The sequence below is a fragment of the Dendropsophus ebraccatus genome, chromosome 15, assembly GCF_027789765.1.
Source record: "Dendropsophus ebraccatus isolate aDenEbr1 chromosome 15, aDenEbr1.pat, whole genome shotgun sequence".
Taxonomy (NCBI): Eukaryota; Metazoa; Chordata; class Amphibia; order Anura; family Hylidae; genus Dendropsophus; species Dendropsophus ebraccatus.
Genome location: NC_091468.1, coordinates 71,950,599 through 71,963,295, shown reverse-complemented (window position 1 = coordinate 71,963,295; position 12,697 = coordinate 71,950,599). Strand labels below are relative to the sequence as shown.

The 12,697-nt window shown below is 45.4% G+C and overlaps 1 protein-coding gene across 4 annotated transcripts in view; it reads right to left on the bottom strand.

Moving 5' to 3' along the window:
- UTRN (utrophin) overlaps positions 1 to 12,697 on the bottom strand; it is a 410,412-nt gene that overhangs the window by 298,148 nt on the left and 99,567 nt on the right. For all 4 annotated transcript variants that reach the window (XM_069954241.1, XM_069954239.1, XM_069954240.1 and 1 more), the window contains 3 exons: positions 11,333 to 11,502; positions 9,955 to 10,078; positions 8,538 to 8,625 (listed from right to left, as the gene is read on the bottom strand). In XM_069954241.1, the coding sequence (XP_069810342.1) occupies positions 8,538 to 8,625; positions 9,955 to 10,078; positions 11,333 to 11,502 (382 nt within the window). The remainder of the gene's footprint in view (positions 1 to 8,537; positions 8,626 to 9,954; positions 10,079 to 11,332; positions 11,503 to 12,697) is intronic.

Here is a 12,697-nt window from a genome sequence, read left to right as displayed (position 1 = left end):
CAAGAAGCTCGAGGGTTAAGCGACAACCACAAGTGTCTCCGGCAACACAGATGTACAAAACCCCAAAGAACAGGAACAGGAACAGGGCGCCTCTGCGGGGGGAATGGGGGGGCAGCAGATGACACACACACACACACACACACACACACACACACACACACTGTATATACTGTGTATAGCGCTCGCTCCTTACAGGTCACACACACTGTATATACTGTATATAGCGCTCGCTCCTTACAGGTCACACACACACTGTATATACTGTATATAGCGCTCGCTCCTTACAGGTCACACACACACTGTATATATTATATATAGCGCTCGCTCCTTACAGGTCACACACACACTGTATATACTGTATATAGCGCTCGCTCCTTACAGGTCACACACACACTGTATATACTGTATATAGCGCTCGCTCCCTACAGGTCACACACACACTGTATATACTGTATATAGCGCTCGCTCCTTACAGGTCACACACACACTGTATATACTGTATATAGCGCTCGCTCCCTACAGGTCACACACACACTGTATATACTGTATATAGCGCTCGCTCCTTACAGGTCACACACACACTGTATATACTGTGTATAGCGCTCGCTCCTTACAGGTCACACACACTGTATATACTGTATATAGCGCTCGCTCCTTACAGGTCACACACACACTGTATATACTGTATATAGCGCTCGCTCCTTACAGGTCACACACACACTGTATATATTATATATAGCGCTCGCTCCTTACAGGTCACACACACACTGTATATACTGTATATAGCGCTCGCTCCCTACAGGTCACACACACACTGTATATATTATGTATAGCGCTCGCTCCTTACAGGTCACACACAGGTCACACACACTGTATATACTGTATATAGCGCTCGCTCCTTACAGGTCACACACACACACTGTATATACTGTATATAGCGCTCGCTCCTTACAGGTCACACACATACTGTATATACTGTATATAGCGCTCGCTCCTTACAGGTCACACATACTGTATATACTGTATATAGCGCTCGCTCCTTACAGGTCACACACACACACTGTATATACTGTATATAGCGCTCGCTCCTTACAGGTCACACACACACACTGTATATACTGTATATAGCGCTCGCTCCTTACAGGTCACACATACTGTATATACTGTATATAGCGCTCGCTCCTTACAGGTCACACACACACACTGTATATACTGTATATAGCGCTCGCTCCTTACAGGTCACACACACACTGTATATACTGTATATAGCGCTCGCTCCTTACAGGTCACACACACACTGTATATACTGTATATAGCGCTCGCTCCTTACAGGTCACACACACACTGTATATACTGTATATAGCGCTCGCTCCTTACAGGTCACACACACACTGTATATAGCGCTCGCTCCTTACAGGTCACACATACTGTATATACTGTATATAGCACTCGCTCCTTACAGGTCACACACACTGTATATACTGTATATAGCGCTCGCTCCTTACAGGTCACACACACTGTATATACTGTATATAGCGCTCGCTCCTTACAGGTCACGCACACTGTATATACTGTATATAGCGCTCGCTCCTTACAGGTCACGCACACTGTATATACTGTATATAGCGCTCGCTCCTTACAGGTCACACACATACTGTATATACTGTATATAGCACTCGCTCCTTACAGGTCACACACACACACTGTATATAATGTATATAGCGCTCGCTCCTTACAGGTCACACACACTCTGTATATACTGTATATAGCGCTCGCTCCTTACAGGTCACACACATACTGTATATACTGTATATAGCGCTCGCTCCTTACAGGTCACACACACTGTATATACTGTATATAGCGCTCGCTCCTTACAGGTCACACATACTGTATATACTGTATATAGCGCTCGCTCCTTACAGGTCACACACACACTGTATATACTGTATATAGCGCTCGCTCCTTACAGGTCACACACACACACACACTGTATATACTATATATATAGCGCTCGCTCCTTGCAGGTCACACACACACACTGTATATACTGTATATAGCGCTCGCTCCCTACAGGTCACACATACTGTATATACTGTATATAGCGCTCGCTCCTTACAGGTCACACACACTGTATATACTGTATATAGCGCTCGCTCAATAGAGGTCACACACACTGTATATAGCGCTCGCTCCTTACAGGTCACACACACTGTATATAGCGCTCGCTCCTTACAGGTCACACACACACACGGTATATACTGTATATAGCGCTCGCTCCTTACAGGTCACACACATACTATATATACTGTATATAGCGCTCGCTCAATACAGGTCACACACACTGTATATACTGTATATAGCGCTCGCTCCTTACAGGTCACACACACACACACACATTGTATATACTGTATATAGCGCTCGCTCCTTACAGGTCAGACACATACTGTATATACTGTATATAGCGCTCGCTCCATACAGGTCACACACACTCTGTATATACTGTATATAGCGCTCGCTCCTTACATGTCACACACTGTATATACTGTATATAGCGCTCGCTCCTTACAGGTCACAAACACACTGTATATACTGTATATAGCGCTCGCTCCCTACAGGTCACACACACTCTGTATATACTGTATATAGCGCTCGCTCCTTACAGGTCACACATACTGTATATAGCGCTCGCTCCTTACAGGTCACACACACTGTATATACTGTATATAGCGCTCGCTCCTTACAGGTCACACATACTGTATATACTGTATATAGCGCTCGTTCCTTACAGGTTACACATACTGTATATACTGTATATAGCGCTCGCTCCTTACAGGTCACACACACACTGTATATACTGTATATAGCGCTCGCTCCCTACAGGTCACACACACTCTGTATATACTGTATATAGTGCTCGCTCCTTACAGGTCACACATACTGTATATACTGTATATAGTGCTCGCTCCTTACAGGTCACACATACTGTATATACTGTATATAGCGCTCGCTCCTTACAGGTCACACATACTGTATATACTGTATATAGCGCTCGCTCCTTACAGGTCACACACATACTGTATATAGCGCTCGCTCCTTACAGGTCACACATACTGTATATACTGTATATAGCGCTCGCTCCTTACAGGTCACACACATACTGTATATAGCGCTCGCTCCTTACAGGTCACACATACTGTATATACTGTATATAGCGCTCGCTCCCTACAGGTCACACATACTGTATATACTGTATATAGCGCTCGCTCCCTACAGGTCACACACACTGTATATACTGTATATAGCGCTCGCTCCTTACAGGTCACACACACTGTATATACTGTATATAGCGCTCGCTCCTTACAGGTCACACACACTGTATATACTGTATATAGCGCTCGCTCCTTACAGGTCACACACACACTGTATATACTGTATATAGCGCTCGCTCCTTACAGGTCACACACACTCTGTATATACTGTATATAGCGCTCGCTCCTTACAGGTCACACACACACTGTATATAGCGCTCGCTCCTTACAGGTCACACATACTGTATATACTGTATAAAGCGCTGCCTCATTACAGGTCACACACACACACTGTATATACTGTATATAGCGCTCGCTCCTTACAGGTCACACACACACACACTGTATATACTGTATATAGCGCTCGCTCTTTACAGGTCACACATACTGTATATACTGTATATAGCGCTCGCTCCTTACAGGTCACACACACACTGTATATACTGTATATAGCGCTCGCTCCTTACAGGTCACACACACACTGTATATACTGTATATAGCGCTCGCTCCTTACAGGTCACACACACACTGTATATACTGTATATAGCGCTCGCTCCTTACAGGTCACACACACACACACTGTATATACTGTATATAGCGCTCGCTCTTTACAGGTCACACATACTGTATATACTGTATATAGCGCTCGCTCCTTACAGGTCACACACACACTGTATATACTGTATATAGCGCTCGCTCCTTACAGGTCACACACACACTGTATATACTGTATATAGCGCTCGCTCCTTACAGGTCACACACACTCTGTATATACTGTATATAGCGCTCGCTCCTTACAGGTCACACACACACTGTATATACTGTATATAGTGCTCGCTCCTTACAGGTCACACACACTGTATATACTGTATATAGCGCTCGCTCCTTACAGGTCACACACACACTGTATATACTGTATATAGCGCTCGCTCCTTACAGGTCACACTTGTCCTTTGCAGTTTCTACCTGATAAGAAAATAAGCTACAATGAAAATGGAGGAAACATGGGGAACACTACAGCAAACATTCAAGTAAAAGTCCAGGAAGATCCGGCTGTATAACATTCATGTTCAAAGAGTAAGCACAGGGGAATATGAAGTTAAAGGAGAACACCAACAGAGATATTTATGGTACAGGAGACCCCAGCTACAATAAAATTGTTATTTACAGAGGAAAAAATCATTGGAAAAATGGAAATATTGTAAAATGTTTTGTGATTTGTTATATGAATTTTCTAGATGAAATAAAAAGGGGAAAAAAAAACAAAAACCTCCACATCTGTGAGTCAGGGAGCAGCTACAGTGTCCAGCAGTGTAAGGGTCCCTGTATAGCTGCAGATCAGGAAGCTCAGCGCTCACTTGCAACGCCTATACATGGCACAATTAAAGGGGTACTCCAGCGGAAATCTTTTTCTTTCAAATCAACTGGTGTCAGTAAATTACATAGATTTGTAATTTATTTCTGTTTGAAAATCTTTATTCCTGCACTACTTATCAGCTGCTGTATGTCCTGCAGGAAGTGGTGTATTCTTTCCAGTCTGACACAGTGCTCTCTTCTGCCACCTCTGTCCATGTCAGGAACTGTCCAGAGCGGGAGAGGTTTTCTATGGGGATTTGCTGCTGATCTGGACAGTTCCTGACATGGACAGAGGGGGCAGCAGAGAGCACTGTGTCAGACTGGAGAGAATACACCACTTCCTGCAGGACATACAGCAGCTGATACGTACTGATAAGTACTGGAAGACTGGAGATTTGTAAATACAAGTAATTTCCAAATCTATATAACTTTTTGACACCAGTTGATTTGAAAGAAAAAAAATTAGCTGGAGTTCCCCTTTAATGAGTGAAACCAACCTACAAAAGAATCTACAGATACCCAGAAAGTCTTGAATGGTGCCCGGCCGCTATGGTCTCATCACACTGCTGTAAATGTCCTGTCATCCTTAGGGTGTGGGAGTGGGATGGATATGCTTTACCTATGCAGCAGGTATGTATAGTTATTTACCTACGCAGCGGCTGGTCCCTGCTCGGCCTGTACACTGTAGGGGGGACACGGCCATCTGAGCCCAGTTATTGTTTGGTGGTAATAGGGCCGTGGTTTAGTGAGTAATGCTTGGTTACTGCCTTATTGTATATTTGTATTGTGTTACACACAGCGCCAACACCGCCCGGAACCTTCCAGATGTCACTATGGGATGAGTCAGGTCCTTACATCTACACGAGTATTCCTTCACAAATTCACGTTTTATTAGTTTTGCAAGTGAGTACAAGAAAATAATATCCATATGCTAAGAGCAACATATTTAGCAGCCGTAGTATGATGTATAAATTATATACATAGGAGAGATTTATTACCACTGGTTTACTGTACAGGTGCAGCACTGGAATCCCCAGACTCCCCACCACACACACACACACATACACCCCCCTCCCCCCCCCCACACACACACACAGCATACATACACACATACACCCCCCTCCCCCCCCCCACACACACACACAGCATACATACACACATACACCCCCCTCCGCCTCACACACACACACCTCCCACCGCATACATATACACATACATACACCTCCACACACACACACACCCCACATACACACACATACAACTCCACCCCCCACACACACACCACATACACCCCCCAGACATACAACCCCCCCACACACATACAACCCACACACACACCCTCCCACACACACATACAACCCCCACCGAATACACACATACATACACCCCCCACACACATACACACACCACCACACGCACACATACACACACCACCACACGCACACATACATACACCACCCAACCACATACATACACCCCCCCACACACACACCCACACACATACAATCCCCACCGCATACACACATACATACACCCCCCACACACCGACACATACATACACACCCCCACTCACACACACATACATACACCCCACACACACAAATACACCCCCCCCGGACGAATACACACATGCATACACCCCCCCATAAACACACATACACCCCCCACCGCATACATACACATACATACACCCCAACCGCATACACATACATACACCCCCTACACACATACATAAACCCCCCACTGCATACATACACACATACATACACCCCAACTGCATACACACAGACCCTCCCCTACACACATACACTCTACACACACACAACCCCCTACACACATACATACACCCCCCCACCCATACCCTACACACATACACCCCCCACCCCCATATACATATATAAAGCCCCCCACACACACACACACACACCCCACACACACACAGCTTACATGCATATACATAGTTGCTATACACATCCGGATGGAGTCACAGACACTGCAAATGGTACTTTCCATCTCTAGCTTTATGTTCTGTATTTTCAGCCATAAAAAAATTAAATTTTTCACAAAAATTTTTTGGAATATTTGATCAGTTTTTTTTTCACTATTTGCTTAAGTCTTTTTAAGCCTCTGGGGGGTCTTTTGTTTATAGAATTTTTTTTACGTTTTTCAATCTTTAGATAGAAATGGATTAAAAACATGCAAAAAAAAATTCAGAGACGTAAAAATAAAGAGCTGACGCTTCCTGACAGAGAATTACTATGGGGCACATTTATCCAGGACGTTCCTCTGGTGTCGCCACGGACAAGGAGCAGACGTCCTGCCGGATTAGGGCGTATTACACCTGATGACGTGGCCACTTCAGATGATTCTCGCTCTGTGTAATAGAGACAACAATCCTCAGCCTATCGTGTCTTGTGTGTCCATGGGTCGCCAACCGCACACAGTAACGTGTAACAGTCCTGTGCAGCTCATACTCGAGTAAAATAAATAAATAAATAATAGCCGTATGCAGTTATTGCTTCCCGGAGCGCCGCTGTAGCTTTAGAGCGGGTTCTCCCTGCAGTCCCAGCCAGTGATTGGCTGAGCGGCCCGTCAGTACAGAGAGCGCTCCGAAGCTGCAGGGACGGCTCCAGGAAGCAGAGGCCAGGAGAAGACCTTATAACCAATATCGGCTAATGGTTATAAACACCGATCAATGCTGACCAAATACTACAGGTGACCCTGACTAAGGGGCCATTTACACAAAAAGATTATCTGCCAAAGAGCCAAAGCCAGAAACAGACTATAAACAGAGATCAGGTCATAAAAGGAAAGACTGAGATTTCTCCTCCTGGCTTTGGCTTCAAATCTTTGGCAGATAATCTTTGTGTGTAAATGGCCCCTTACCGTCCACCAGTAAGGGCCATAATATACGTAGAAGATTTGCATATTAAATAAGTGAGTAAGTGGATGTATATACTCAGTGTGGGGAGGCACACAGCCCTGTTTGCACAGCTGGAGATGGTAAACACTAGTCAGCGGCTTCAGATACACGGCCTCGCTTACACCAATCAGTCACACACGGCCGTGTAAATACCGAGCACAACATCTATGGAAACCAAACTGGAGATCATTGGAGAGCGATACATTCCCGTACAAACTCATCTCTAAGTAAGTATAAGCCGGGGAGTGTCTATAGGGAACGTCTGCATAAAGTAATGACTGGTCTCAGCAACGTCCCAGACGGCCGTATCTTCCAGGCTAGAGAAGTCCCAGTTATCAGGACACGCTATGTAACGGGAGAGTCCAGAGTATCAGCATGGAGGAAGAATGTAAATAGTTACAGATCTATTATAAATATTTAACATAACTGGATAATAAGAAAGGATCTATTATAAATATTTAATGTTAATGGATCTATATATTTTAATGGAAAAAAAGCAACTTACTTAGTTAAAGGGATAGTTCAACAAAAATGTTTTTTTCTTTCAAATCAATTGCTGAAAAATCTCTAGTGTTCCAGTACTTATCAGCTGCTGTATGTCCTGTAGGAAGTGGTGTATTCTCTCCAGTGTGACACAGTGCTCTCTGCTGCCACCTCTGTCCATGTCCGGAACTGTCCAGAGTAGCAGCAAATCCCCATAGAAAACCTCTCCTGCTCTGGACAGTTCCTGACATGGACAGAGGTGGCAGCAGAGAGCACTGTGTCAGACTGGAGAGAATACACCACTTCCTGCAGGACATACAGCAGCTGATAAGTACTGGAAGACTGGAGGTTTTTTAATAGAAGTAAATTACATATCTGCATAACTTTCTGGCACCAGATGATCTGAAAAACAAACAAACACAAAACACCTCTAACCCAAAGGATGTAAAATGAAACGAATGGCGTACCTTGCTTGCAGAGCTCCAATATGTATTGACCTGTAGTAACAACTTCCTTAAATTTGGGGGTCTTGTCAGCTCTTTCTTTCTCGACCATCTAGATATAATATGGACATAGCGGTCAGGTTACAGTGTTACCAGCTGCCTGCTCATAGAAACATTTATAATGGCTGGAAAAGAACAAGGGCCACCAGACACTTCTGATGTCACTCAAACTACACAGACAGGAAGGTTTCAACTTGTGAAAACATACTGGCCGCCCCATAACAACATTAAAAAGCATGGCTGACACAGTGCCCCACCTGCTCATAGGTTGTTTGCGGTACTGCAGCTCTGCCATATCCACATTAAAGGGGTACCTCATTAGCAGAATATTGTACTTAAATAAAACTATCTCCCCAAGATACATAATAACCCGGGCTTCAGCGGCCTTCATGTGCTTCCCTCCTGACAATTTGTATTGTTCCTGGCTCCTCCCTTTCTCCAGTGACAACGCATCATCCTCTGATGTCACAGGAGGCGTGGCTGGACCTCGTCTCTGAGCTTTAACCCCATCCCCCTGAATAATTCCCCATCCCTGACCATCAACTACAGCCATCATCACCATATCCCAGAGCAGACAGTAAGTGCAAGCAGCAGGTGCTGCAACTCCACTAACAGTGTGCAACAGTCTACAGTGACATAAGAGGTTCTGCACTGGGTGGGGAACTGGCAGGAGTGCTGCGGGAGGGGAGCAGACCGGGTGGGAGGACTACGATGAACTATGAAGAAAGTGATGCATTCTGGGACTTGTAGTACTGAGAAATCAGGAAGTACAACCACAAAACACAGAACTAAGACCCTAAATCAAATGGATTTTGGTGGTTTCAGAACCGGGCCAGACAGTAATAAAGCTGAGCTGTAACACCGCGTACACCACATAGAAAAGTATGTGGTTTCTGTCCCATTGAAATGAGCAGGACCGGCCATTTATACAATACGGACATAGATATGGACTACTTCTGGGACTATAAACTATTTACAAAATACAATACAATACACAGGGAGGAGCTATGGCAGGGGCCGTGGCTCTCCAGCTAAAGCTTTGGCTGTCCAGGCATGATGGGAGTTGTAGTTATGCAGCAGCTGGAGGGCTAAAGGTTCGCTACCCCTGATCTATTGGATAAAAGAGGAATACTACAATGATATTACGGACACTTTACCATCCTACCTTTCCGATACTTTCTTCTTCACATTCCCACTGACAGAGGACATTTCCATTCTCGCCCTTTCATACAGCAGGTCGCCGATGACCCCTTTGATCTGGGGACATGTGGTTATTAATGTGCCGGCCGGCCGGATTATAGATCGTCCCTCCGGCTGCTGCACATGGGGTCACAGACAAAGCCGCCATTCACAGCCGTTTCCTCCCCACTTCTCCCTTTACCTTTAGCATGTCTTTTATGTCGGAGGTCTCTCTAATCTTTCTGTAGTTACTGATCTCCGCCGAAAGAATCGCGGCCCGGGATTTAATCATCCAATTCAACAGCTCGGCGGATTCTCTGTCAAACCTGAGAACGGACAGAAAAAAAAGGAGGTTAATAAGCAGCTTGATCTACAAGTTAGGAAGTTTTTTTTCCTTGGATAAAACTTGTATAAATGTAGAGAGGTTGTCCGGTAGTTTTATGTCCTGGGCTGTATTGTACTGATCCATCCCTGCAGTGCAGGCGTCCCTGGGCCTGATCAGCCAATCAGTGGTGCCCCGCCCCAGATAATGATTGGTTGTGGTGCAGCGTCACTGCTCACGGACCCCCACCGGCCTCCTGTAAGACATCCCCACCCAGCTCACAGATGCCCGCTCAGCCAGTCAGTGATTGGGGTAGAATATCTCTGCAGTCATGGAATTCTGTCAATAGGTCAGTCAGCCCGATGACTTTCTGTAAGTGAGCACCAATCTAGGATATAGGTTACTGAGCCCATACACTGCCCGATAATCGGGCAGCAAGGGCTGTATATAGGTATTAGCAATGTCCGTAACTCTTACATACCTGTCCACCCTCCCTGATGTCCTGTAGGTTCGGCCACTCCCTGTAGTGTCCGACATGACAGGCCGCTCAGCCAAATCACTGGACCAGTGCCGTGGCCGGTGACTGGCTGATCGCCCTGTGACTTCAGACACTGGAGAGAGGGGCAGAAGCTACAGGACATCAGGGAGCGTGGACAGGTATGTTGGAGTTCACTTTTTTTTTGTAACACGGCCACCAGCCATTGGCCGCACATCACTATTACACGTAGCCATGTATTACTATCACTATGTAACGATATGCGCCCAATGATCAGCCAGTAATTGTTGTCTCAATTCCAGCGATAATCAGCCCCATTGGACTGATCCCCCTGATTATCGCTCGGTGTAATACGGCCCTCACTCTTTAACCTCCTGATCACTCGGTAACGCCGCCTGGTTACTATCCTATGGTAGCTGAGTGAGTATGGCCGTAACCACAGCTCCGGTTCTGACAAGGACAGCATCTGCATTTGTTCTTATGTCCTTTGCTTTCATGTGTTTTCTCCCCACGCTCTACTGACTTTATAAATTGTCTATAGTTGGTGTCTGGCTCGGATAAAGACACAAAGTTATTAGCCCCACAGGGGATGGAATCAGTGTAGGGACGTGCACACGGTCGTGGTTATACACAATATGTCGGTGATAATAAACAATTTACATTAATACAAATTTCAGCTTCCAGACAAAAAAAATGGATCTGAGAAACTGAAGTATAAACAAAACCATATCGACATTTCAATAGGGTAACAATAAAACTCACTTCTTCTTCTCCTCGACATCTAGGTGGACTTGGCGCTTCTTGGGTGGGGGTGGGGGAGGGAGCTCTTGTTTGGTTACATGGACACTACTCTGCTCTCTCACAGTCACAGTCTCGGTAATCACCTTCCTGGTAATCTGCGTCATCCCAAAACTGCTGACCGACTCTGTGACCTGAAACAGAAAACAATACTGTTACTTACGTCTGTCTATGGAAAGCGAGTCCGATAGGTCCACCGTGTAGTGCATAGCTTCCTTATTGTACTCCCTGTCAGCACATATAGGCCATGTTCCTAGATAAATGATAATCAGTGGCCAAACCCCAACCCTGTCCTGTGGATAAGTGATAACTTTGCACCATGGGATAACGACTTTACGACAATCACATACGTAAACAACTAATTTTGGTTATACTGCATCAAAAGCTTTGAGTCCTGTTTACTTCTGGGATAGTTTTGCCATCAAGTTTTACCAACAATCAGCTGAATAAAGACAGCGATCGGCCGAATAAAGACAGCGATCGGCCGAATAAAGACAGCGATCGGCCGAATAAAGACAACGATCGGCCGAATAAAGACAACGATCGGCCGAATAAAGACAACGATCGGCCGAATGAAGACAACGATCGGCCGAATGAAGACAACGATCGGCCGAATAAAGACAACGATCGGCCGAATAAAGACAGCGAGCGGCCGAATAAAGACAGCGATCGGCCGAATAAAGACAGCGATCGGCCGAATAAAGACAGCGATCGGCCGAATAAAGACAGCGATCGGCCGAATAATGACAACGATCGGCCGAATAATGACAACGATCGGCCGAATAATGACAACGATCGGCCGCATAATGACAACGATCGGCCGCATAATGACAACGAACAGCCGCATAATGACAACGATCGGCCGAATAAAGACAACGATCGGCCGAATAAAGACAACGATCAGCCGAATAAAGACAACGATCAGCCGAATAAAGACAACGATCAGCCGAATAAAGACAACGATCAGCCGAATAAAGACAACGATCAGCCGAACGGGTCACGATAAAGACAACGGCTTATGGCTGATGACTGTATAACGTTTATTATTTTTTCTTATTCACACTTCTTTGCGCTCCCTGATGTTCTTCTCACTTCTCCACACTCCCCGCTGCCACTGCTGATGCTTCTACACTGGTCTATAAAGTGACAGGCCACTCAGCGTATCATTGGTCGCAGTACTGTCCCATCTTGGCCAGTGATTGGCTGAGCAGCCTGTCACTGCAGAGAGCGGCTCTGAAATTCCACCGGTGGCTGCTGGGAGTAGGCAGAAGCATGAAGATCGGAGAACATATATACTTTATTATTTACTATATACAGCTAGGGCTGCAC